The sequence below is a fragment of the Argentina anserina genome, chromosome 2 (assembly GCF_933775445.1).
Source record: "Argentina anserina chromosome 2, drPotAnse1.1, whole genome shotgun sequence".
In the NCBI taxonomy this organism is placed as follows: Eukaryota; Viridiplantae; Streptophyta; class Magnoliopsida; order Rosales; family Rosaceae; genus Argentina; species Argentina anserina.
In genome coordinates, this window is record NC_065873.1 from 28,405,832 (window position 1) to 28,431,800 (window position 25,969).

The window sequence follows — 25,969 nt, forward strand, 5'->3', positions numbered from 1 at the left end:
TGTACTTGGTCTGTGAAGAGAAATATAAGTTAATTGTCTTGGATGCCTTGTTAGATTAGATGATATGAGAGATGCATTGTCAAGCAGATCCAAAATATACAGATTTCACATCCCATTGGACATAAGTCACCTACATATCCTCTACGAGTCTAGAACATCTACTATGTCTTTGCCCTGGCCACTTACATCTTTCTGCAAGCAAAAGCAATATTCCTTTTCTTGATGTGAACTCCAAGGCTGGCACTCCTTGCTTTGTACATCTCATTGAGTACTTGACCATGACTAGTCGCTGCAGCGCCTGCATCTGCCTTGATGAAAGGTTGTGTCAAGGTTCTTCAATGTACTACATACCCCCTCAGTTCTTTTAGTGTAGCAGGCGGTCAAGTTGTAAGAGTTTAGGTTTACACAGGTTCGAACTCAGCCAAAAATGTTGAAAGTATGAATTAGGGCCAAGAGGAAAAGACATTATAGATACTAGTGTTGGAGATGCTCTAAGCATAGATCAAAGCTACTGTTCCATACAATATCAGGGTGGGCATAAATTACTTGAATTCTAATCTCATCTTGATTCCGTCCCGTTTTAAAAGTCATTTGAATCTCATCCATCAAATATTTCATCTTCACCATACATTTATAATTTATGAGAACACATTTGATGTATTTGATAAGAAAATGGCTAATATCAAAGAATGAATCTTGGACCTTAGTTTATTTTCTAAATATAAACAAGTCTCGGTAAATTTTCTCATTAATATATGGTCCAAGTTATATGATATAGATAAAGACGCTTCGTGTATTACATTTTTTATGAGCTTAGCAATTAGAATCTAGCTAATCTTATATACAGTACGTAATTATATATATATATATTTATTGTATGATAACATTAAATTTTTCATGTACAATATCTATAACGCTATAATTCGAATGATGAATTTAATTTTATAATAATTAAACTCATGATATCGAAGTAGATGGTGAATGATATTTGGAACAATCTATATGTTTCTTTTATTACAATAATTCATACTAAAATTTTATTTGTGGTAAATTAAGTATTTATTATTTAAAGTTCTAAAAGGTGTGATATGTTTGGTCTCATCTTGATCTTGTCCTAATTCTGACGGAATTGATTCTGAATGTGACGAATTTTTAAAAACACAAATTCCGTTCTGAATTTAATGAGTAGGACGAGACGTGTGATTAGCCTCGTCCTGTCCTATCTTGTCTTGCGCCCACTCCTACACAAAAATATCATATATGAATATCTAACCATTGATCTATAAAAAGTGCTTGTTGGTGTGCAGACCGCCAGGCCTAGATTCAAAGTGAGAATCAGAACTTTTCCCTGGCCCATACGTTTTGGGATGCGCCGGCCCATTATTCTGGGCCCAGATGAGTAGCGGAGGTTCGACATCGAGTTCATTTTGAACTATAAATAAGCAGTGGTTATTTGCACCCCTCCTTTACCACCAGTGCTGCTGCTACTAGAACAAGTGAAAACCCCTCGTCGCGCACCGCAACTAGATTTCAAGCCGGAGATCCAGACTCTCGGAATCTCCGTCCTACCTCTTCGACTTCGATTTCTCTCTCAGATCAGGTAACTGCTTTCTCACAGTTAGGCTTCCTCTGTTTTTCAACTTTTTCGAGGTTTAGGGTTTTAGTTCATTTTCCTCCATTGTTTGAGTTTCCTCACTTAGCTCATTTCGTTATTGGTGAAAATGAGTGGTGGAAGATAGACTAAGAACTTGTTCGTGCTCGAACTTTTAGGGTTTAGGTCGTTACTCTATGCTGTGATTTGTTTGTTTCGATTCACTTTGTGTTGCTCCTTTTAAATCTCAGTTCATAAATCTTGCAGGTTTCAAGTCTATAAGTTATATACGAGATGCCGGTATGTGCATATTAATCACTACTGCTTACCTAACAAAAATGAAGTTTATTAATATATGGTTCAATTATGTGGGCTGTTTGTGACTTGATTGGTGAATGTAATAGGTCGATAACATTTTCAAGGATGAAGCTAGTGAGGAGAAAGGAGAGCGTGCCAGATTGGTAAGTTTACGCTATTATCTGAAGTGTACTTGCAATTATGTCTTACTTATTTTCCGTATTGGTTGAAGAGATAGAGCCGAACAGGATGTGTTGTGTCTCAGAGTGAGTGACTATATAGTAGCTTACTTAAATTTGAAGGTTTTGCTTTACTGCGAGGCAATATGCGACTGATTAGAAATTAGTAATGATTCAGATCTGCGGTTCTGTGGGATAGGATGGCTAGAGTCGTATATTGGGTCTAACTTTTTCTAGGTCTTGGGTTTGACAGGATGACACCATAACTATTGCTTGAAATTTATTTAAAGGTTTTAGATATTATGAAAATAATGAAGAATTGTCACACACCTGAATCTTAGACGGAGAAAAAGACTTGAGGCGGACTCCTGAAAGTTTTTATCGTAATAGTTTACCTAGTGGGTGTTGGTTGGGAAGGAAAAGGGGGGTTATGCATTTGAAATTTGGTTATATTTTCAATGCTTTCTGGGATTTTCCTGACTTGCATTCTACGGTAGCCACTATCAATCTTTATGTCTATTCCCTTTCAGCATGAAGTTGGCCACAGTTTGATATATTACTCATAATTGTAATTTATGTATGATTTTTTAGGCTTCATTTGTGGGTGGAATGGCAATTGCCGACCTGGTCAAGACAACCTTAGGGCCTAAAGGAATGGTGTGTTTCTTTTACTGAAATATATTTCCAGACTAAAAGCTGCACACATTTGTAGTAAAATTTAGTCTCCTTATTTTGGTTATGTTGTTGTTAAACTACTTGGACAGGATAAAATACTGCAATCAACAGGAAGAGGTCATTCAGTTACTGTGACCAATGATGGGGCCACCATCTTAAAGTCCCTGCACATTGACAATGCAGCTGCTAAAGTCCTTGTTGGTATCCTAACAGTTGCAGTTACATTATACAATCCATTTATACACATGATGATTGTAACCGGAATTTTTTTTCCTTATGTTGAGTCATCTTCAACATACTTCAATTTTCTGAAAGCCTTTGCTGGCACATTATCTGTGATCTTCTAGTACTTGTTTAATAAAACTGAAAAGGGTGGTAGAAATATATTTATCACACTATATGAGATGATCCTTAACACAATGTCAGACATTTCAAAAGTTCAAGATGATGAAGTTGGTGATGGGACAACTTCGGTTGTTGTTTTGGCTGGAGAGCTGTTAAGGGAGGCAGAAAAGCTGGTTGCAGCGAAGATTCACCCAATGACAATTATATCAGGTTTGTTATAGGTTCCACCTGTGAACATACTTTCACAGTTCCCCTCTATATGTTTGTACAAATAATTACTTGCATATAACTTGTGATTTTTTTATTTATTTCTAGCCGTACCTTTGAAATATGAAAGTGTCAGAGTCTGTAATGCTGCTTGTTTGATTTTGTAGGTTATCGAATGGCAGCTGAATGTGCTCGTGATGCTTTGTTGAAGAAGGTTGTTGACAACAAGGCTGATTCTAGTATGTACTTCTGCTTATTTATTGAAATGCAATTGGTGTCATTCTGGCCTTAGAGACATCCCCTTTCGCTTCACCAGTTGTATCTCTTTATGGTTGGCTTGATCTTGGCTTCAGTATCAATGTTACTTATAGCTGATGGATAACATTATTTGATTGCGCAGAGGTGTTCAAGTCAGACCTGATGAAAATTGCAAAGACTACTTTGAGCTCCAAAATTCTTTCCCAGGATAAGGAGCATTTTGCACAACTAGCAGTGGATGCTGTGATGCGGCTACAGGTAATTTATTATCAATTTTTCTTAGGTCCCCTTTATTACCTTAATGAGGTTCAATCTTCATGTGTACATGTTTGCTCTTGTTGGGTAATTAAGTCCCCTCCCTGCTGACATAGGGTTGATCTCTTTTTCTCCTTTTCTCTTTTTCATAAGCATATAAGCATCCTTTGTATGGTAATGTTTAATAATACTGTTGCAATGGCAGGGAAGTACCAACTTAGAGTCTATCCAAATCATAAAGAAACCTGGGGGATCACTGAAGGATTCATTTTTGGATGAAGGGTAAGGCAAAACTGGGTGCATTGAATTAATATTATGTTGTGATGCCTCTTTTCTAGTTCGGATTAGTTTGGTTGTGCAGTATTGTTATGAAAAATCTTCGTATCAAGTACGTTCAATTATTGACACTGCTTAAAATCAGGCATGTAAGTTTCTTGTTTCTAGGGCACTTATTGACCTCTGGTTTACTTGGGTTTTTTCTTTACCAGATTTATTCTTGACAAGAAAATAGGTCTTGGTCAGCCAAAACGTATAGAGAATGCCAAGATTTTGGTTGCAAACACAGCCATGGACACAGACAAAGTGAAGATTTATGGGGCTCGTGTGCGTGTTGATTCAATGTCTAAGGTTGCTGAAATTGAAGGGGCTGAGAAAGAAAAAATGAGGGAGAAGGTGAAGAAGATCATCAGTCATGGGATTAACTGCTTCGTTAACAGACAGCTGATTTACAATTTCCCAGAAGAGCTCTTCGCGGATGCAGGAATACTTGCAATTGAGCATGCTGATTTTGATGGCATTGAACGTTTGGCATTGGTAACTGGTGGTGAAATTGCATCAACGTTTGATAATCCTGAGTCAGTTAAGCTTGGGCACTGCGATCTCATTGAGGAGATCATGATTGGTGAGGACAAGTTGATCCACTTTTCTGGCGTTGCACTGGGCCAGGCTTGTACTATAGTATTGAGAGGCGCTAGGTATTTATTTTATTTACAATTTGATTTTTTTCCCTATTTAGTTCTCAATTAGTACTCAGATACTAGGTTTGTGGCTTCTGGTGTTCATATATGTCATATTTCATTTTTTTTGCCAGATCCATGTTTTTCATGAATTGGTGTTGTGACTACAGAACATGGCTGCCTGTTTTTTATTGTTCTGTCTTTCATCTCAAGTGATACTAGAACCTGTGAGCTTTTCTGTATACAGTCCCACACATTATGTAGAGTTTGAGAAAAGCCTGTTCTGTAGCGGATATCCCTTAATCCCTCGTTATAAAAATGTGTATATTTTGTTCTATATAACATTGAGTTAGGTGCTCGATATGACATTTTTGTCCCCTTTGGCAGCCATCATGTGCTGGATGAGGCTGAAAGGTCTCTGCACGATGCCTTGTGTGTTCTGTCTCAGACAGTCAATGACAGCAGGGTTTTGCTTGGAGGTGGATGGCCAGAGATGATTATGGCTAAGGAAGTTGATGTGCTAGCCAAAAAGACTCCTGGAAAGAAATCTCATGCTATTGAAGCTTTCTCACGGGCACTTTTGGCCATTCCAACCATCATAGCTGACAATGCTGGTTTGGACAGTGCTGAGTTGGTTGCACAGCTACGTGCTGAACACCACAAGGAAGGATGCACTGCGGGGATTGATGTCATCTCTGGAACTGTAAGTACTGATGTGTTGAAAAATAACATAAATAGAAACATGATTCTTGTTCCGGACTGTCATAATAATTTGATTTCGAGCAATTGTTTTCCTTCTGGCAGGTGGGAGACATGGCAGAACGAGGGATATCTGAAGCGTTTAAAGTTAAGCAAGCTGTCTTGCTTTCTGCAACAGAGGCTGCAGAGATGATTCTTAGAGTTGATGAGATCATAACATGTGCACCACGACAGAGAGAAAATAGAATGTGAAAAGCTGGATAGAACTATATTTCAGTAGCTATCAAAACTGTTTTGACATATGCCCTTGTCGCGGCACTCTTATGTATGATTGTGTATGTTGACGTTTTAGTTTGATCGGATTAAGATTTTGCAGAAAGGTTTTCGTGTGGTCTAATTGCAAACTGATGACTTATTTTAAGATTTTTATCGAGTTTTGTTGGTTGGTGAATAGAGTACTGGCGGATTTGTTCTTCCCTGCAAAAGTTATAGGAGGTAACAGGAAACAACTTAGTTATACATCCTCTCTCAGTCTCTCATATGTTCTCCCCTGCTCCATCTCTATAAATCTAGCTGTGCATATCTGAAGCTATGCTGATCTTCCCTTCTGTGATCACATATTATAGGTAATAAGTTCCTACTCATACGACTAGGATAGTTAACAATGACTCGACTAGTTTATAAATCAAAGTCTCTTGATATTTCGATGTTTGTTGAACTACGCTACAAGTTGTAGGCTGCGCTGCTTTAATAATCAATACGCATTCAAGAAAATTTGTTCAAAGAAGAAAAAAATAGGGAGCTTCTATTCATGCCTCCTAAAATGGTACTTAGATCTCCATTTTTTTTTCTATATAGTTTTGACTTAGTCAATGCATATGAAATTAAAAAAAACAATTCTTAACTTATCCTCTAAATTACAAATATAGATAATTATCATGTATATTTATTGCTAGAAAATTTCCAAAATGGGATATCATATTGCATAAAATGATTAAATTGATTACCTTCTTTTTTGGTAAACATCATAAGTCAAAAATTAAATGTAGATGATTAACATCAAATTAAATGTAGACGATTTAATGTATAAACTATATGACTATCTAAAAAATTTCTCAAAACTTTGATTTGACTTAAAAAATAAAATTTGTTTATTAGAGGTTAGAATATTTCATATAATATTAATTATTGGTGAGTTGCACATATATATATATATGTATCAGTGAATGAAAAAGTTAGTCTACTAATTTTGTTATGAATTTAGAAAATGAGTGGAATAGTGAATTAATTCGAGAAGATAATTTGTGTGATTATTGTACATTTTCTGAGCATTTTAGGAAAACTATAAAAATCTAAATAACATTTTAATTGTCTATAAAAATAAAATGAAAGTCCAAGAGGTGTAAATACCCTTTTTTGTATAAATAGAAGCTCACAAAAAATATGGTTGAAAAACAAAAGAGGATAGGCAAGTATTGATATTCGTGCCAAGCTCAGCTGAGACCCGAGTACTTCCCCAATCCAAATTCGAAGAGAGAAAACAGTGACGATGTCGACGGACTTCGATCCTGAGAAATTCTCTACTCTCAAATATCCCGAGGTACGTCTCTCTCTCTCTCTCTCTCTCTCTCTCTCTCTCTCTCTCTCTCTCTCTCTCTTCCTCCCGCGCTCCACTCCTTGAATCTTATCTACGGTAACTCAGTAACACTACGATTCACCTCCTAATAGTTTTTGATTTCTCATTCATGTTGATATGATACGGGAAACTTCAGTTGTCGTACACTTATTCCGAGAGGTAAGAGTCCCCCGTTTGATTATGCTCAATTTTTCATCTGAGAAATGATGTACTGTAGCTATAATTTTAAAACTCTTTGCAATGGGCAGAGATGTAGCTCTCTATGCATTAGGTGTTGGAGCTTGCGCTAGGGATGCGGTAGATGCTGATGAACTTAAATATGTTTATCATGAGAATGGGCAGAAATCTATCCAGGTTTGGTGGAACTGAATTTACTTGTTTTTTATTTTTTGTTAAATGTGATTGAAATATTTGTTTGCTGGAATAATTTGAGATAATGATACAAGCATGGTGGTTTGTTTTCACTAGGTGTTGCCAACATTTTCTGCTCTGTTTTCGCTCGGAAGTCTCAAGTTTCATGTGCCAGGATTGGAGTAAGTACCAATTACAGTATAAGGTCTCCGTTACATGGGTATACTCTCTAAAGTATTAGTTTCTTTATGAACTTCCTGATATGTTGGTGTATGTTTTATAATGTTATAATTTATAAGCCTTTTTGACTTGATGAGAAGCTGATTGGAAGTTTTGGTTTGTAACTTTGTATCGCCACCAGTTTTGATCCACGCCTTTTGCTGCATGGACAGCAATACATAGAAATTTACAAGCCACTACCATCAAGCGCTTCTGTAATGCCTCTAACCAAAAGCTGCACACCTTTTGTTTTTGTTTTGATTTTATTTTCCGACTATGCTTTTTGTGGAAGAGATAATAAGTTTAGTTTGTTTTGTTGTTGATTCAGCTAAACAATACGGTGAGTCTTGCTGGACTCCATGATAAAGGTTTGTTACTAGCACTATTATTTGTTTAAATAGCAGAACCACATCCTTATTTACATGACATAGTTTGAGTTCAAGGTTCTCTTTAAGCAAGTTTCATCACACAATTCTTCTCTGATGCCCACATTTGTATGGGATATCCAACTCATGTGTGTACATTGCCTGAGTACTTGTTTTCCTCGAAGAGATTTTAATGTTCCGGCAGGTACTTATTTCCCCTAATTTCCATGCAGGAAAAGCTGCCGTTGTTGAGATGGAAACAAAAAGTTATGATAAAGAATCTGGTGAATTGTTATGCATGAATCGGTAAGTGCCAAGTACTACTTGAATCAGCTGGTCTAGTAGACTAGTACTCTGTAATTCTCTGAGAAAATCATAGTACTGCCATGTAATTGGACATCTGGAGTGCTATTCTACAGGACAACTGTTTTTCTGCGAGGCGCTGGTGGCTTCTCCAAATCATCTCATCCATTTTCATATTCAAACTATCCAAAGAACCAGGGATCCTCCGTGAAAATTCCAAAAAGTCAACCTTTTGCAGTTTTTGAAGATTGTACACTACCATCTCAGGTATGTAGCTTTTCTTTTGTAATGGCAACAAGTCACTGTGGTAGGACTCAGGTGATTAGTCCTACATTTTTCATTAGTATATTCCTTTGCAATGCTTCCTTTTCAAGGGGCATTTGGTCCTTTTTGTACATAATCCAGCAATGATGCAGTGATCAACTTTCTGGAAGCCAAGTGTCCTGGAAAGATGTCCCAACCCCCGAACATTTAAAAAAAGAAACAAACAAGCTGTTGAAAATCTTGATTTCTCATAAAAGTTCAATCCAAATCCAATTCCTTATTTATTCTCCCCTTCTTGTCAACTTACTTGGCAATTAGTGATTATAATGTCCCTCATGTATGCCTAAGTCTGGACAGCTTATTCATGGCTTGTACACATGATACATGGTCATGAAATACCAAAAATATGTAAAGTAGAATAAATAAATATAGACTTGTATGCGAATGATAAGTCAGATTTGGGATACATTATTTTTTCAGAGAAAAAGACAACTTACATTAGAAACTATAGAATTTAACTATTCTCTTTGATTGAGATTTTATAGAATATTTTATGTCTATGCTGTTTTGCAGGCTTTGCTGTATAGGCTATCTGGGGACTATAATCCTCTGCATTCGGATCCCAATATTGCAAAAGTTGCAGGGTTAGTACCTCACTTATTATGATACCTGGATTTAGATTGTTTTTCTCTTCTTTCACACGTAGATGCACTGATGTAGACAGTGGCCAAACTAGCACTGTAAAATTAATCTCTTTGGTTTCCCTGGTCCATGTTGGCTTTCACATCAGTTGAAAGAATATTTTGCATTTTGGATACTTTTTTTTGGAAATATCTCACTGATATGAGCTTCTAGAATGTTTCCAAGTATTCTAACTATTTTGTATTGTGTATTCAAAGATTCACGCTGCCAATACTCCATGGGTTGTGCACACTAGGATTTGCAGTCAGGGCAATCATCAAATGTATATGCCGAGGAGATTCAAATATGGTGAAATGCATTTCAGGCCGATTCTTATTACATGTTTACCCTGGTGAAACATTGGTCACTGAAATGTGGCTCGAAGGGTCCAGGTAATTTGGCTTCTGAGCAATTGCTAGAACTAGTCTCTTAACAAGCAAGGTTACGCAAAGCTTTTGTTGAAATCTGCAGGGTAATATATCAAACAAAGGTGAAAGAACGAAGCAGAGCAGTGCTGGCTGGCTATGTGGATCTCCACCGTTTATCTTCGTCCTTGTAAACCACTTGGTTTCAATCCATTTGTATTAATAAGCGTATTGAAGCATTGTTTGTATAAGAAAGAACAAGGAAAGAATAGCAATAAGCAAAGCCTGTATTATGTCTGGCACTCGTCTAAGTTCTCAATACACGCTACTCATCCGTTATTGCTGTAAATTATGAGATTGCCAGATTGTCATTGTCTTTTATAATTTAATTTTGCTCAACTTCGCCACCAAAACGCAGCGTTTTGAGTCGCGCCAAGCCATAAAACCCTTCGCACTGAAAATAAAAACCCCGCGGACACCTCATCAACTTCACTCGCTACTTCTCGTCTTCTCGAAATGGCAACACAAATTGAAGAGGCTTCTCCGGCAATCGTTAACGGCGACGACGTGCGAGCTCTCTACGAAGCCGTCCGATCTCTGCCCAGCCAAGCCGTGATTGAGTTGTTCTCAATCGGGGTGAGCTTCTTTAACCTACCTTACTATTGTTCACACCTTTTGCGTTTCGCTTTAGTTATGCATCTAGGTTTTGTGCACGCGAGCATCACTTAGGGTTTCGATTCCTCTGAAGTTTATGGAATAGATTCGAATTCGTTTTGTTTGCATTAATATTAATGCTTAGGGTTTCAATATGTATAGAGCTTACAGAGTGGAGTCTTATTTATTCGTCTAGGTTTTGTAGATACGAGCATCGCTTAGGGTTTTGTTTCATCTGAAGTTTATAAAATGGATTCGAATTCGGTTTGTTTATATAGATATAAACGCTTAGGGTTTCTTTATATATAAGATTATAAGTTTATAGAATGGAGTGGATGGATTGTTCAAATTTGTTTGAAATTTTGAGTATTATTTTCTTTTAGGTATGCACCAGATGCATTTTGCGGTTGTTTGGGGTCAGAGAGTGTGTGCATTATCGTTCTCCGCTATCACCTTCAATGCTGAGCTCAGTCTTCTCGGATTTAACTGATCCAGTGGACATCCACAGTAGCTTACGAGAGCCGGCGGTTTGTACGGTTTGTTTAGGAGTCTTGCAGTTCACTTATAGTGAGAATAATAAGGTGGTGAAAAAGGAGAGTGTGGATGGGTTGGCTGCTTATATTTGCAATCTGATTAGGGAACAGGGATTTGAGATAGACGGTTTTTCTCTTGAAGTGTCTATACCACCTATTATCCTGGAAAACGAACGCACTGTTTGGTAAGGTTGCAATTAAAATTTTTTTTTTTTGAAAAAGCATTTATATAATAACTTTCGAAGTAATCCAAGTTTTATGTTCAACTGAAATTCACATTTCTTCGACAAATTTTGTATTGGGGCTGTTTTAATTTTGCTTTTCTTCTGCAGGGATCATATGAAAACAAAGTATGATTCTGAACTTTGGTTTCAGGAGAGGTCACTGCCTGAATGCATTTCTGCAAAAGATGCTCTAAAAGTTTCTCTTACAGAGTCCCTAGAATCAATGCTGGTATGCAGCGATTCGTCTTACCCATTTGATTTTGGTATCATGTATATGAGATAATTATATAAATGAGAATCCATTGAGATATGATTTAGGACCCTTCTTTTAACCTTGAATTAGTATACGATTCATCTGTATGTCAATCTTTAAACATGTTAACTCGTCACTGATCTACTATAAATTGAAGTTTTGCAGGATTGCAAATCAAGCACAGGCACTTTTCGCATCCGTTTGACGTACACATACCCTGTATCATCAAAAATAGTTGAAAACTCTGTTGATGGGTGCCATGAGAGTAAAAGAAGAAAAACAGGCATGTTCAATATTATACTACCAATGCTTGTGCTCATCTCTGACTATTTTAAAGAAGCAGAATTTAAATTCTGTTCGTGACCTATATGGTAGGATAACATTCCGAAGATTGCATGTATTAAGGGTCCCTACTTCTCATGCTGCATCTTTGTACAATTCGATTGCAAAGTTCAAGATCTTGGTTAGTGCCAAGTTTGGGATAGATGTGGTTCATAAAATGAACCCTAACTACTTAGTGAACCTTCCTAATAACAGCTCTTTAATTATTTGTTATCATTCACTCCCTTTTGCAATTTTAGTTGCTACTGCAAAACCAAGTGAGGCAAATCTTCTTCTGGTGCTATCTGTGCATATTACGTTGGCCCACCATTCCTGCATGCTGACATCAGTTTCACATTGGCCCCTCTCTCCAAGTGTCGATTTAACTCTGTGCATTTCCAACTTTTTGTAAGTAGCATGATAGTTGAAGGCATAACTGCTCCATTTTACAGGCACACCGAATGGTCTGGACTTGGGTGAACCGAGGAGTCTGCAAGCTAATGAATCGTCGAAATGTCTGAAGTTATGTCTTGAGCAGGTATTTTGATGACATTTCACCTTCTCTTTGAAATGATCCAAGAAATATATTGCCATTTTCTGTTTTGAGGGGGTGGGAAGCATGACAATAAATAAGTTTATTTGTGGGTTACAATTATTATCTTCAGCTATGGAATCGGAAAGCACTTTGTATAGAGTTGCTCTTTTCAGTATCAAGTGTTGTATATTTTACAGCTGATTGCTTTTCAAATTGATATCCTTTTGATTCTTTGCAACTTCCTTAGGATTGCTTTCTGAATCTGTTATGTTTATTCTAAACCCACTTATCTTCATTTCCAGACCAATGAACCTTGCTGTTTGGAGTTCCTCTGTTACAGGACGCAAATATACTTTGGTGGGAGATACCTGAAGGTAAGCCAATTCTAATCTTCTCCACTTATTTCTTACTTATTTAAGTGTAGTCATACGTGAGCTTTAGAGTTGTGTTAAGATTTAAATCTCTATAGCTTTGCAATCCAGGTCTCATTATTATGCTCCTTTCATTTTTATTTCATGGTTTTCCATAAAAAAAAGATATGGAGGCATAAACTATATTCACTGATTTAGGGATGCCACAGAGATGTGGATTAGTTTGTTAAAAGGGTTCTTTTTTCATATTGAGTGACTAAAGTGTCTTTTTGGTTTTAACGTGGACTGGCTCAACTTCAAGTATTTGGCTCAACTTGTCATGTGGACTGGCTCATAATTTTTTTGTGTTTCAGTACTCGAGAAATGTAAGTCAAAGTTGTTGGATTATTGATGATGAAAGAATGGGAGAAGCATCAGTTGAGGTAATACCAGTCAGAATATTTGCTATAATCATTCCATTTACGCTTTTTCTTCTGGAAATGATGGGTGAAATTCTGACAGCTATTGTGGTATTTTATGTAGGAGATAATAGGTAGCAACATTCTTCCCATATGTCGTGGTGATAAATACAAGTTTCATGCGGCTGGCAGAGAAGATATTGATGTAATGAAGATCTTCTTTACTATGCTTTGTATTTGATAAATGGATTCTCAATTAAATTAGAATCTTTTTAGGTCCGGATGTTGGGTTCTGGGAGGCCTTTCCTGGTTGAGGTACAAAATGCGCGCTATATCCCATCACTGGAGTCTGTAAAAGATTTGCAAACAAAGATAAATAACTTGCAAAATAAATTGGTAAGGTCACTGCCCACTCTATTGTATTGTTTCTTGCTGTCATTGAACAATTACAAATGAGAACAGTATGGAAGCAGGTGGGTGTTAAAAATTTGAAACTAGTGGGCAGTCAGTCATGGGATCTCATGCGTGAAGGAGAAGCAGAGAAACAGGTATATTTTTCTTTCTAATTATGTTGTGTTGAAATTTCTCATGATTAACGTGCTTGAATTTCTGAAATTAATGGTGCAATCCAGACCTTAAATTGATGGCCTATTAATCCACAGTTCTGTACTTTCATGCAGAAGCAATACACTGCACTTGTGTGGACGTCTCGCATTCTCAATGATGAAGACTTTCAGTCTATATCTTCAATTAAAGACATGGTTAGCTGTTTTATAAGCCTCAACTATTTTCTTTCATATTTGGTTAAAATAAACTTGAGCACATGACAGGAAAATTTTCATCAGCTTCATACTCAGCATATTAATTATATATGTTTAGATGACCTTGCCCACATACAAGGATGCGTTGAAGAGGCACAGAAACTAACTCCACATTATGTCCACTAATAATGAAGAGCTTAACATCAGACCTCATAATATGCAATATCTTGTTGTCTTGGCATGACTCATAAAGCAGACCTCATGATATTTCCAAAGTCCAAACAAGGAAATATTAGAATAATATTGAAATAATGGTCATTGTGGTTATCAGATTTGGGAAATAGTAACATCAATGCAGTTTCTAACATTTACTTATTTACCGTATACAGTTGAGGAAATTTTGTTTTCTAATTGGAATATTCTTAAATGTGTATTATTGCGCAGCTTATTCTGCAAAGGACTCCAATCAGGGTGCTTCACCGCCGAAGTCCATTGGAACGTGAAAAGATTATTCATTGGTTAGCGAATGATTCCAGTTTTGTTGAATAACAATTATAAGACACTCAGTCTCCTGAAATTAATTAAGCTTTTATCTCTGCTGTCCAAAATAGGATGAGAATCGAGAGGATCGTTGGAAGTTCTCAATATTTTCTTCTGCACCTATGTACCCAGGTAATGTTTTCAGCTGATAATCATGGGAATACAGTATGAAGCAATGAATTCAATTGACCTTAAATTTGAAATAAGGTCATAGGCAATGAATCCTTTCATTCCTATTTGTCAATACATTTAATTTTTTCCTTCGAAATATCAAGAAGTTGAATTAGGGAATTCAATTAACTCCCCTTCAGTTTTTCATTATCTTTTATAACAAGTCTTCTACCTGTTACCATTTTTATTCAGTAGGGTTGAATGATTTAGAGGACCACTTATATGATTTTTTTGGAAACAATTCAACTTTTTTACTAGTTCAAATGTTGGCAATAGACTACTATGATTTTACTTTTTTGCTTTGAAAGTGGTGCCCCCATACAGACCACTCTGATTTAAATGGAAGATTAAGTTTCGTAGTTCTTTATGACATAAACAAATAACTTGGCGTCTCTTTGCATTACAGGCTGGAACGTATATCAAGGAATTTGTTCATGGTGATCTTGGACGCACTCAACCTAGGTATAATTTTATATTTTTTGTCACCTTGAGTTTAAGGGGTTAAATTTCTGTCTCGCCCAAAATGTGTATCTTTGTAACATTTCTTTGTCAGATTCTCCATGTATGGTTCTGTATTCATGTATCTTATTCTTATCTGTCTTATATGGCTTGCTAGAAGTTTTATTGAAGTTTAATGTAGACTGAACTCTAACCAATCGGTGGCCATTGTTTGTGATATTACAAATATTGACCCTGCATTTACAGTGAAACTGACTAGGCTGTCTTTTGCAGCTTTGGATCAATGTTGGGTACGAGAGCAGAGATACTGCGACTTGATGTAACTGATGTTAAAATGGATTGTTTTCTCACTGAATGAGGTTCATAGTTTCTCCCAGTATTATTTGTCGCAGATTAGTTTTCGGCCTAAGTTTGTTAGTTGTAAACCTTGACCGAATTATTCTCCCTTGCAGGAAGGAACCATTGAAGCTGGAGGTTTAAGGTTATGCAGAGTGAATCATTTTTTGGCACCATGTATGATTTCGGCTTAAAGCAACTTTTTTTTGCTTCTAAATTCCAAAGAGTCAATAAACCCCTGGATTTTAATAAGAAAAATTTAAAGCCAGGTTTTGATCAACGGCCCTGAAGCCCCATTTGTAGTGAAGAGGTTTCGGACCATCGACAGGCTTAATTTTACTGGCATTGGCAGCCGCTTTTTTGATTACTGGCACACTTTTTTGACGGGCCTAACGTGCGCAGATTTTAAAAAAGGGCGTCAACAGTACGTAGAGTTCAGGCTCACATGTCTTGTTATTACCGTATTGGTCTGCCATGTCCAAAAAATTGTTCAACCGGCCTCAGTCGTTTTATTTCAAGCGAACAATGGACTAATCAGGCCCAAGGCCCGTTTCATTGACGTCAATGCGCACAATTTTTACTTAATGGGCTTCAAGATACTTTTTAACAGGCTAATTCGTTGATGCAACTGAAGACGATTATCAAATTTTTCAAAAAGGTGTAATTTGATGTTATTGGGCTTCTCTTTATCGGCCCAATACGCTTTATGTAATTGCCTAGAGCCGAACTCACGTTTTGTCATTGTGCATATATGAATCTTTACATACAGTAAAAAGTTAAGATTACATCTTTAATTTTACAAGTCATAACAGGGGCAGTTTTAATAGGCCTGAACCTATGTTTTCGGCCACCTGCTTAGCGGGTGAACCATCTATATCCACATTTTACAGGTATTCGACCCACAATGACAAGAACCTAAAAAATCGTAATTACCATGGACTAAGCCCACACGGCCGCGGGGAAAGCCAGGTTTAATCGATAGAGTAAATCTGGATTTTACTAACAGTTATCGACCAAGGCTTGAGATGTATCCTTCCCAAAAATTTTAGAGGCAAAAGTCCTTGATCACACCGAAGAGGTGTGTTTGCGATCCCATGAGAGAAGTGATGAAAGTTCATTATACGGATGAGCCTCATCACCAATTAAGGGCTTGTAAACTATGCCTAGCAGCAAAGAATGGCCTGTACCGCGCTAACCAGGATATCCTGGATGTAACCACGGAAAACGTGACCCCAACAAATTATATTGAAGTTAAAGTATAATTGCCCTTACTCACACTCCACCTCCTTATTCGATCCACGATGCATCCAAAATCTTAGCCATGAAACTATACCGGTCAGCAGCTTCATGAATCTGCACTCAAAAAAACAGGTGTTAAACAAGGAATCCTTCAAAAGAAATAAAGAAAAAAACATCAATCCGAACATAATCAATATTCACCATTTTCTGTGTTGGACGTCCAGCTCCATGCCCTGCCTTGCATTCAATGCGTCCAATAATTGGATTAGTCTGAGGACTTTTCTCTAAACTTGTAATCAACACGTGTTGCAGTGTCTGAAAATAAGAATAGATAATGCTGTTACAACCAAAAAAAGGGGACGAAAAGATATAAAAACAATCAAGCCTTATTAGGCGGCATGAAATTCACAAATGATTCGGTTTTCTATAATCATTCAAATAAGACACTAACCGCCAAAAACTTCAATGAGTGTAATGGGACAACTCGGTCATCATGATCTGCAGTCAATAGCATGGTAGGTGGGTACTGCTGGTTTGGATGTCGTTCCCATGGTCTGCCAACATTATGTAGAGGCGAGTACCTGAAAGTAACAAGAGGGAAGGAGCAATAAGCAAAAACAACTACAGAAAATTGCATCCCAGAGAAATTCAGAAAAGAGTGTGACAATAAACAATGAAAAGATTAAGAAGCAATATGCAGTGCATCTTAATGTTGAGTTCTAATAGATTTGGGGCCAGAGCCATGCCTAGGCACAACTTGAAGAACATAATAAGATAGCAAAAGACTATTATAGAGAGTTGACATTGCCCAAAGTGCAATAAATAGTTCCAATCAGATATCAGAATGGACCGTAATCAAGATTAATACAAGACCTACTTAATTAGCCAATGGAATTCTTCCTCCTTGTCAGAACATCCATAATCAGAAGTCCACGCATGACCTGCAAATTTTTTAGATATCACACATCTGATTTCTATTTAATTTCTGAAGAAAATAAAAATCAGGGTGGACCCTAACGAAGAAACTAACCTATGGTAAACTTGTGGAACCTCAGCATGTCCATCACACCAACATGAGCAAGTGCACAGCCAAAAAGATCAGGCCTCTGCATCATAGCATTTTTTTTTCTTTTAAATTCACTAGTGCAAGACTTGCTACAGTCTGATAGTAGACACCTTCTAAAAGTAAAATAAAATAATAATAATAAAAAATAAAAGCACCTGATTTATGCAGGCCCCAACAAGCAGCCCACCATTACTCCCACCTTCTATTGACAACTTGCTTGATTGGGTATAACCAGCAGATACAAGGTATTCACCAGCAGAAATGAAGTCATCAAAGCAATTTTGCTTTCTTTCTAGGGAGCCTGCCTTGTGCCATTCCTCCCCATATTCTCCACCCCCACGAATATTTGCTAGGCAGTAAACAAAACCTAAATGTCTTGTAAGTACAATGCGACTAACGCTGAACGATGGCGTAAGACTAATGTTAAATCCACCATATCCATATAACAAACATGGGTGTGAGCCATCCAAAACAATGTTCTTCCTGGCCACAACAAATATTGGTATCTGAGTGCCATCCTTGCTGGGTATGAAAACCTGGAAAATTGAAAAGCCTGTTGATGAAAAAGCATTTGCTGAATTCCGCACTAAAAGAGCATCAGCCAGAGCAATAGTATAAACAGTATTAGAATCAAAACTGGAACAAAGTGTTAAATGAGTGAAACTAACTTAAAAAGAATGCGACAGAGTAAAGAGCCGATCAATGTCAGCCGAAACCAATATTACCTGATCAACGTGGAAGTCTGATCGCTCAAACCCAGGAACAGTAATTTCGCGAAATACCTTCAAATCTGGAACTTCATTCTCTAAATTACACTGATATAAAACTCCTGGTGTAACAAAGCTCGTAAAGCCAAAAAAAATTGTACTATCTTCTCGTCTTCCAGATATCCCAGTAACTGAGCCAATGTCAATGGGCAATTGATGCACCAAACTACCAGACTTCAAATCCCTTATCTGTAGTACATACTTGACATCACTCAAGTAACTAACAATCATTTGGGTACCATTTACAGCAGATGCAGATTCAAGTACATCTTTTTCAGATTCTTTAATTACATCAGTCCATGCAGTTGGTTTCTTCAAATCAACACGGACCAACTTATATTTCGGAGCATCTTTATTTGTCCGAAAAGTGAAGACAGTGTCATCATTTGCGATCGCGTGATACTGTGCCTCAAATGTATCAACAAGCTTGACAACCGGGAGCAGTTCATTGTTCGCCCTCAGACCTTCAACCCCATTAGGAAGAGCAGACATGTCACAATAGTAAAATTTGTTGACCGGATCACAACCCTCGCCGACATACACAAGTGCATACTGCAGATTAATCAAGAAAAAGAATAATTAGATCATACAATCACTAAAAAAAATACTATTGTCTATACAAGCAATGATCTTTACAAAAACATCAATCCACAACAGCTATTTCAAAATGTGGAAATAAGTAGAAAACCCATATACAGAAGAATGAGTCAATTACAGCCAACATTTTTTCATAAACAAAAAAGAAACATGGTTATATCGTAAGTTTCATATTATAACATGCCTATTGACATATTCTATTATATGAACAATGAAGAAACAGTTTCTCATCTTGATGGTGAAAATCCAACGGCACATTTTCTTCGATAGATGCAGATCTATACACGGCTTGCTTCAGATATGTCCATACTAGTTCCAACTTCCAACTCTCTAATACAAACGGACCATTTGTTTAACTAAGGGGAGGGGGGGGGATACTTCGAATAGGATTCACAACACAAGTGCTATTACTCGATTTTAAGGCTTCTTTTTTAGAGAAATACATATTACTAATGCATGAACAAGAGTACAGGACGAAAACAAACATTACTCTCACCAAACATCGAACAAGACAACATAAAAGATGTGTTTACCTTCCCATCCTCAGTAACATTAGCTCCAAACGAGTATTTAGGATTTTCAGAATCTTTCCAGCATAATATGTCTTTTGATTGATCTGTCCCCACAAAATGGTAGTACAACTCATGATAAAGATTTGTGTTGGTCTCTGTACCAGCGTCAAGGTCCTCTCCTTCTCTACAACACCAAATAACCACTGTTATAGAATCAATTTTATATTTTTTCAATCAACCTTACAATCAAGGACTACTCTCCTGGCTCAGATAGTATATAATAATCCAAATGAAATCAAGTTATTTACTTCTCTACCACTTGGATATTACATTCAGATTGCTCAATTTGAAGACAGAAATAACCAGAGCACCTTGAACATTTTTATTTCTGACATATTTCCAAGATAGAACAATAATTAGCACAGAATTTGAATCTCCAAAAATTCTTCTTCTGGCAGATTTCTCATAGCAAAATCACGAGCTACAGTTATTATAAAAAGAGAAACACATGACATTATGCTGGATGTAATAAAGCAGGATTGCTGTTTGTGACTTACTTTGGAGCTGGATAGCGGCTATAGAAAAACCCTTTGTTATCATGAGTCCAGCTAATACCAGTAAACTTGGCCTGAAAAGGCAAAACAAAAAATTACTTAGTTTCTCTTATCAGGTTCCCGAATTCTACTCCTGTAAGTTCAAGATAAACTCCAGAACTTACCCAAGACACAGTGTCCGTCTCCACTTTCTTATCTTCAATGCGCATCACTTTAATTGTCACCCAATCACTGCCACTTGTACTGAGTGCATAGGCCAAGTACTTGGCATCCTCACTTACGGAATATGTACTCAAAGCTACTGTCCCGTCTTCACTAAGCGTATTAGGATTGAGCAAAACCTCCGGTTCTCCATCCAAACTATCCTAAAACCACAATAAACACACTTCAATCCAGACCAATAGTGAACATATAATCATTTCAAGTTTTCAACAGAACCAATTCTAGCCTAAAACCACAATTACAAGTTCACTACATTAGCAAACCGGTGAATCCACAAGCATTTCAATAAAACCATCTCTAACTTAAAACACCAACCTGCACATAGAGCACGCTTTGAGCTTGAAGCCCGGTGTTATGAGAGTAAAAGTACTTCTTCCCTCGCCGGAAAGGTGTATCATAGCGCGGGTGATCAAACAGCTTGGTGATTTTCTCAGATAACTTCCCTCTGACATCATCACATTCCTTGAGCACCGACTGCGTCAACTCCACTTGCTTCTGTACAAACTCCTTCGTCTCTTCCGAATCAGGATCCTCAAGCCTTCACAAACAATTAAAAAAAAAACACAAAATCAAATTCAGCGAAACCCTAATATACTCAAACAATGAATTAGGATGCTCAAGCCTTAACAAGAAACCCTAATATACTCGAACAATGAATTAGGATGCTCGAATAAACTTGAAATGTTAGGGTTTAGGAGCATTTACCATCTATAAGGATCGGCAACCTTGACGCCGTGGTAGTCATCGACGACGGACTCGTCTCGCCGGACGCTAGGGTACTTCAAAGGTAGGTCAAGAGCTCCGACGGATCCCATTCTAGGTTTTGATGACGAAACAACGACGGAGGAAGAGAGAGCGCGAGCAGGAGTAAACAACCACCGTGAACAACTCGAGAGGACAATCGACCTTCCCCGGCGAGAAGCAGAATCGAAATTGGGACGACGAACTGCAACAGAGAACGATTCACGAGCAATGTGTGAGAGATTAGATTTCATCTCTAAACCCTAATTTATCTAAATAAACAACGCTGATTTGAATTCAGAGGCTTAAATCGAAGATTCGAGAGGGGATAAGCAAAACGACGGCGTTTACCTGATCAGAGATGGCGAAGGCGATTTGGGAGCGTCGATTGGTTTGGTCAGTTGAGGCGGTGGGATGGTGTGGGCAGCGGGGTAAATAGACAGAAAGGTGTGGGGAGAGTTTGAGATAGTGACGGAGTGTGGCGTGTGACGGGTCTATGACATCACCCCAGTGTACTCCCCCCGCGCGCGCGAGCTTTACCCTTTCAACACTTTCAAGGGGCCTAAGGCTTTTGGTTGATGAAAACGAGGGGCCTAATGTGCTCATTTGGGACCGTAATGGCACCATAATGTACACAATACACATGATCTGGACTAGGCTTCTTTCGCCCCACAACCAGCCATGTATAGAAAGATACCAAATTAATAAAATCACCGCAAGTGGTTGAGTTGTTCATTGTGCTTCAATGAGTTAATTGAATCGCCGCAGTAAGTGGTTAGGTTGATCAGAGATTAAACATAGTCTTAGATTCTCTTGCGACCTAAAATTATTCAGTTTACTCAAAATACATGCTTTGTTTTCTTTGAAATGAACCCATTTATACGAATGAGTCACTGCCCAACACCGAACTGATATGGCATTCCTAGCCATGTCATTATGCATCATTTAACACAATTCTTCATTTGGTGAAGTTATCTTTCACCTTGGCTGTGTCAAGGCGTTGATCATACGTTAGACCTTCATCAACTCAAGTTCTACAACGGTGTAACCACACAACTATTCATACTTCTTAACTACTGACGAACGCAAGGTCCACTGAACTATACGAGAGGGCACGATCATATTAAATTATCAGCTACAACCAGTTGGGTTCTGTACACAAGATTTACGACCCCGACCAAAACCAAGCGGCGAACTTATACCTCATAATCTCAGATCCGATCGATGTTCACTTCTCTCAGCGCGTGCAAACTAATCACTCGAAAGAAACACGTGGCCATAATCATTTTCCAATCCACCCAATTAAAAAGCACCGGCTGTGCGTCCTAGGTGGGGCCGGGTTTTACATTTACAAAGCCAACGAAAAATACAGAAAAAGTGAGAAAGAAGAGTGTAGTAGAACAGTTTTAGCGGTAAATATTCATCTCTCCTCCTTCACTTTCCTTTTCTGAGATCGATCACTTTGATCTTGAACACCTTGATCAATGGAGAGCTTCAGCGTCTCGTTCTCGTCGGAAGATGAAGAGTCCGAGTACTTGAGTGAGCGTTTCAGGGGCTATAGCTTGAGTGCTGACGTTAGTGAGTCGGAAAGCTCAACTAGTACTAGCTTTTCTGGTCGGATAAACGAAGGTCATGCTTCTACTTCCATAAATTCGTCGACTCCTTCCGGACCGGACTTTGCTCAAGATTTGTACGACAAGAAGAGGCTTCCAATCATGTTACCGGCCTTCGGTGGTAGACGTAATGTTGTAGTTCCGGCGATGACGGAGAAGACCGATGCTGAATTGTCTGGTTAGTCAGTTGTTATGTTGGAAATGTGTGCAGTTTGTAAATCAAATTCCATAGTGAGAATCAACTGTAATTACAATGCAGAATTTGACAAATTCCTTGTACTAATTCAAATGAATGATGTAAATCGATGCACATTATGATTTTAGACCAATTAATAATTGTCAATGTCATATTTGAGCTTCAAGGCTGGATAACATTTTCTATGTTATACTTCTTTTACTTTAAATATGTAACTTTGATCCATCATTCCATATACGACGTACTACGATTTGAATATATATTCGTGTAATTTACAGAGGTTGAATTGATGAAGGAGAGATTTGCAAAGCTTCTGCTTGGAGAAGATATGTCAGGTGGAGGCAATGGAGTCTGCACAGCTCTTGCCATATCAAATGCCATCACAAATCTTTCTGGTTTGCACAAACTCTTCCCTTGTTGCGATTTCCATTGCCTGTTTTGTTCCTCTGTATATTCCCCCCAAAACACTTCTTAACTGTTTGAGTTTACAGAAAAGACTTGCTTTCTATGTTTGTTTTCATTGGTTTGCTCTGGCAGCTACTGTATTTGGAGAATTATGGAAGTTGGAGCCACTAGCACCGCAGAAGAAGACAATGTGGTGCCAAGAAATGGAATGGCTTTTGAGTGTGAGTGATTCCATTGTTGAGCTCATACCATCAACTCAAGAATTCCCTGGAGGTGGGACTTTTGAGGTTATGGTTACTCGTCCCCGATCGGATCTATACGTAAATCTACCTGCCCTTAAGAAACTGGATGCAATGCTGCTTAGCCTTCTGGATGGATTTAGTGACACAGAGTTTTATTACGTTGACCGAGGGATAACCGTTGCTGATACTGATGATATTGAATCATCTTCTCGGTCTACCTCTTCTAGTAGACCTTCAATCAGGCAAGAAGAGAAGTGGTGGCTGCCATTCCCTAAAGTACCCCAAAATGGTCTGTCTGAAAATGTGAGGAAGGCATTGCAACACTGTAGGGAATGTGCAAATCAGATCCTTAAGGCTTCCATGGCCATCAATAGTAATGTGCTGGCTGAAATGGAAATCCCAGGTGCTTATCTTGAGAGCTTGCCCAAGGTATTGTATATTTGTATTGAGAAAAAAAATTCCACATAATAATACCAATTCATTAGCAATTGTGTATAGATAAAGATGCACACACATGAGGAATGTACATTTTGTTAGTATTTGCAATCACAGTACCCTAGGGAGAGTTGGAGACAAAGTATTTTATGACTGCTGATCTTACTCTCCTTGGCATTCATGTTTCGCTGTTACAAAATGACTGAGCTTTTTTTTTTTTTTGTTACAAAATGACTGAGCTTTTGATTTTAGTAAATCTTGCAAGTTAGGGGCTTATGTATGACTAAATTTTTCTTCCTTGTGTTTTGATGTATGTTTGACAGATTAGTATTATATAAGTTGACACCATTCTACCACTGCTTGCAGAGTGGGAAAGCTTGTCTAGGCGAAATCACTTACCGATTTATAACTGCTGATCGGTTCTCCCCAGAGTGTCTTCTTGACTATCTGGACCTCTCATCAGAGTACACCACTCTTGAAATAGCAAACAGGATTGAGGCTGCTGCACACATTTGGAAACTGAAATACCTAAAACGCCAGCTGAAGCCTACAAAATCTGGTAAGTCATCCTGGGGTGGAACGGTTAAGGGATTGGTTGGTGACATGGATAAATGTAAGCTTCTAGCCACCCGAGCCAATACTATCTTGCAGAATTTAAGGATACGGTTCCCTGGCCTCCCACAGACCACTCTGGACATGAGCAAAATTCAGTATAACAAGGTATGGCAGACACATGTTTAGGCAGTAACGAAAAAAGAACAAAAGATTGAAAGCACATAGTTAACAGTTTACTCATTTAGTACCAAAGAACAACGACATATGACAGTAATACATCTCCACATTTAGGCTCGATTTTGAGGGTCTCTTGCTTATTAGCAACTAGTAACACTAAATCAGTTCATTTCCTCCACATATATATGGTGCAGGATGTGGGCCACTCTCTCCTTGAGAGCTACTCCAGGGTGATGGAAAGCTTAGCCTTCAACATAATGGCAAGGATTGATGATCTCTTATATGTAGATGATGCGAGCAGGCAACGCGCAGCTGCAATGCCGATGTGTCGGCAAAGAAGGTTTGGTGGTTCTGTTCCCAAACAAAAGAGGCTGTTGCGGAGTACTTTCTCGATTCAGCACAACTCTGATGGTTCTTCAACTACATTACCAGCTCCTAATGATCCTCCCTATCAGGTTGCCAGAAGCCCTGCCCGAAAGAGACATCAATCTACAAAGACAAGGTGTTTAAATGACTTGCTGCATGAGAAGTTAGAAAATTTGACTTTCTGATGATGTTGATGAAATAGTGTGGGAAGCCTAATACCTTCAAAGAAGATGATTTGGTTAACCTCACGCATTCAGTCGACGGTTGAAATATAAATGTTGTTTATTTCTGTTGGTTCTGTATGATCCAAGAACATAGTATAATCTTTATTTTTTCATATATCCTAGCACAAAGGCATTTTCCAATGAGGACCATTTTTTTAAGAACCTCTTTAATGCACATATTTTTAGATATGATATTCATATCTCGACCGTTTAGTTTTTAAATATATATAAGTAGATCATCCATACAAAATTTTATCAAATTTGACAATCGTTAAGACATTATTATATGTGATTTACTCATTATGAACTTAAACGGTTCATGTTTGACAATTTTGATTCGTTCATTCATTTGATCGAGTTTGATCTTATCACGATTATTAAATTTGCTGAAAATTGTATATTTAATCTACAATTATATACTTAAAATCTAAACGGTTGAGATGAAAAAATGTGACCGAAAAATAAATCTAATTAACAATAACTTAGAAAGTTTTCGACTAGTCCTTAATAAGATAGTCATCATTTGAAAATCTCCCTCTAAGCACGTACGTAGTTATATCTTGTTAGTTCTATAAAAATGAAAAGAGGGGGTACCAAATTTTGTGGCCCAAAGTGTAGGGGCTTTGAGATTACCCAACACCAAAATTCAGAACAGGCCTAAGATTATGTAATTGTACATATTGTATGAGTGTATTCAACGCCAAAGACTTGCACCAAAGAATATTGATCTCACTTCAAGCTATGATGTCACTAAAATTCATTATTAGGCATGCCTACCATGCAGTGCTCTCATTTGCTCTAGTATGAACGAATTATACTAATCTCTGTCCCGGATTGGATAGCTGCGGGACTGCAG

General features: G+C 37.8%; 5 protein-coding genes across 7 annotated transcripts; 4 read left to right on the forward strand and 1 right to left on the reverse strand.

Moving 5' to 3' along the window:
- Window positions 1-1,468: 1,468 nt before the first annotated feature.
- Window positions 1,469-5,913, forward strand: LOC126782308 (T-complex protein 1 subunit beta). Its single transcript, XM_050507526.1, has 12 exons — window positions 1,469-1,600; window positions 1,859-1,891; window positions 1,996-2,052; window positions 2,659-2,724; window positions 2,832-2,943; window positions 3,169-3,297; window positions 3,462-3,533; window positions 3,695-3,810; window positions 4,013-4,089; window positions 4,296-4,781; window positions 5,151-5,466; window positions 5,568-5,913. Exons 2-12 carry the CDS (start codon window positions 1,886-1,888, stop codon window positions 5,712-5,714), a joined length of 1,584 nt encoding a protein of 527 aa, XP_050363483.1. The 5' UTR covers window positions 1,469-1,600; window positions 1,859-1,885; the 3' UTR covers window positions 5,715-5,913.
- Window positions 5,914-6,913: 1,000 nt separating this feature from the next.
- LOC126783589 (enoyl-CoA hydratase 2, peroxisomal) lies at window positions 6,914-9,943 on the forward strand. Its single transcript, XM_050509088.1, has 11 exons — window positions 6,914-7,062; window positions 7,235-7,257; window positions 7,347-7,452; window positions 7,567-7,631; window positions 7,811-7,883; window positions 7,997-8,036; window positions 8,267-8,339; window positions 8,453-8,603; window positions 9,174-9,244; window positions 9,500-9,673; window positions 9,753-9,943. The coding sequence occupies exons 1-11, from the start codon at window positions 7,012-7,014 to the stop codon at window positions 9,838-9,840; spliced, it is 915 nt and encodes a 304-aa protein (XP_050365045.1). The 5' UTR covers window positions 6,914-7,011; the 3' UTR covers window positions 9,841-9,943.
- A 127-nt stretch (window positions 9,944-10,070) lies between these two features.
- Window positions 10,071-15,607, forward strand: LOC126783586 (uncharacterized). Its single transcript, XM_050509084.1, has 16 exons — window positions 10,071-10,282; window positions 10,684-11,018; window positions 11,166-11,286; window positions 11,476-11,593; window positions 12,084-12,169; window positions 12,469-12,540; window positions 12,891-12,959; window positions 13,060-13,140; window positions 13,212-13,331; window positions 13,409-13,483; window positions 13,616-13,696; window positions 14,141-14,214; window positions 14,308-14,368; window positions 14,814-14,869; window positions 15,140-15,225; window positions 15,319-15,607. Exons 1-15 carry the CDS (start codon window positions 10,163-10,165, stop codon window positions 15,222-15,224), a joined length of 1,554 nt encoding a protein of 517 aa, XP_050365041.1. The 5' UTR covers window positions 10,071-10,162; the 3' UTR covers window position 15,225; window positions 15,319-15,607.
- A 365-nt stretch (window positions 15,608-15,972) lies between these two features.
- On the reverse strand, window positions 15,973-21,365 carry LOC126783580 (uncharacterized). 3 transcript variants are annotated; one of them, XM_050509076.1, is made up of 13 exons: window positions 21,252-21,365; window positions 20,865-21,105; window positions 20,475-20,697; window positions 20,102-20,302; window positions 19,941-20,011; window positions 19,405-19,567; window positions 18,233-18,826; window positions 17,663-18,043; window positions 17,472-17,547; window positions 17,319-17,382; window positions 16,893-17,022; window positions 16,643-16,756; window positions 15,973-16,555 (listed from the first exon to the last, which is right to left on the reverse strand). In XM_050509076.1, exons 2-13 carry the CDS (start codon window positions 20,972-20,974, stop codon window positions 16,490-16,492), a joined length of 2,193 nt encoding a protein of 730 aa, XP_050365033.1. In that variant the 5' UTR covers window positions 20,975-21,105; window positions 21,252-21,365; the 3' UTR covers window positions 15,973-16,489. The 3 variants fall into 3 exon arrangements, with proteins under 3 accessions (XP_050365033.1, XP_050365032.1, XP_050365034.1); XM_050509075.1 differs by lacking the exon at window positions 21,252-21,365 and having other exon boundaries at window positions 20,865-21,160; XM_050509077.1 differs by lacking the exons at window positions 20,865-21,105; window positions 21,252-21,365 and having other exon boundaries at window positions 20,102-20,297; window positions 20,475-20,607.
- A 945-nt stretch (window positions 21,366-22,310) lies between these two features.
- Window positions 22,311-25,273, forward strand: LOC126783585 (rop guanine nucleotide exchange factor 1-like). The gene is made up of 5 exons (XM_050509083.1): window positions 22,311-22,691; window positions 22,988-23,104; window positions 23,247-23,785; window positions 24,158-24,511; window positions 24,718-25,273. Exons 1-5 carry the CDS (start codon window positions 22,385-22,387, stop codon window positions 25,072-25,074), a joined length of 1,674 nt encoding a protein of 557 aa, XP_050365040.1. The 5' UTR covers window positions 22,311-22,384; the 3' UTR covers window positions 25,075-25,273.
- The last annotated feature ends 696 nt before the right edge of the window (window positions 25,274-25,969 follow it).

Bases quoted from the DNA above. Each gene is read 5' to 3' on its own strand.
- LOC126783585 (XM_050509083.1), top strand. From the start codon at position 22,385: ATGGAGAGCTTCAGCGTCTCGTTCTCGTCGGAAGATGAAGAGTCCGAG. The intron at 22,692-22,987 runs GTTAGTCAGTTG...TGTAATTTACAG, and splicing joins GACCGATGCTGAATTGTCTG to AGGTTGAATTGATGAAGGAG. The intron at 23,786-24,157 runs GTATTGTATATT...CACTGCTTGCAG, and splicing joins ATCTTGAGAGCTTGCCCAAG to AGTGGGAAAGCTTGTCTAGG.
- LOC126783580 (XM_050509075.1), bottom strand. From the start codon at position 21,154: ATGAAATCTAATCTCTCACACATTGCTCGTGAATCGTTCTCTGTTGCA. The intron at 20,012-20,101 runs GTAAGTTCTGGA...TTGCCTTTTCAG, and splicing joins AGACGGACACTGTGTCTTGG to GCCAAGTTTACTGGTATTAG. The intron at 17,023-17,318 runs GTAGGTCTTGTA...TGTTACTTTCAG, and splicing joins GAATTCCATTGGCTAATTAA to GTACTCGCCTCTACATAATG.
- LOC126783589 (XM_050509088.1), top strand. From the start codon at position 7,012: ATGTCGACGGACTTCGATCCTGAGAAATTCTCTACTCTCAAATATCCC. The intron at 7,884-7,996 runs GTAATGCCTCTA...TTGTTGATTCAG, and splicing joins CACTACCATCAAGCGCTTCT to CTAAACAATACGGTGAGTCT. The intron at 8,604-9,173 runs GTATGTAGCTTT...GCTGTTTTGCAG, and splicing joins ATTGTACACTACCATCTCAG to GCTTTGCTGTATAGGCTATC.
- LOC126782308 (XM_050507526.1), top strand. The intron at 3,811-4,012 runs GTAATTTATTAT...TTGCAATGGCAG, and splicing joins ATGCTGTGATGCGGCTACAG to GGAAGTACCAACTTAGAGTC. The intron at 4,090-4,295 runs GTAAGGCAAAAC...TTTCTTTACCAG, and splicing joins GATTCATTTTTGGATGAAGG to ATTTATTCTTGACAAGAAAA.
- LOC126783586 (XM_050509084.1), top strand. From the start codon at position 10,163: ATGGCAACACAAATTGAAGAGGCTTCTCCGGCAATCGTTAACGGCGAC. The intron at 13,332-13,408 runs GTAAGGTCACTG...GTATGGAAGCAG, and splicing joins ATAACTTGCAAAATAAATTG to GTGGGTGTTAAAAATTTGAA. The intron at 13,697-14,140 runs GTTAGCTGTTTT...ATTATTGCGCAG, and splicing joins TATCTTCAATTAAAGACATG to CTTATTCTGCAAAGGACTCC.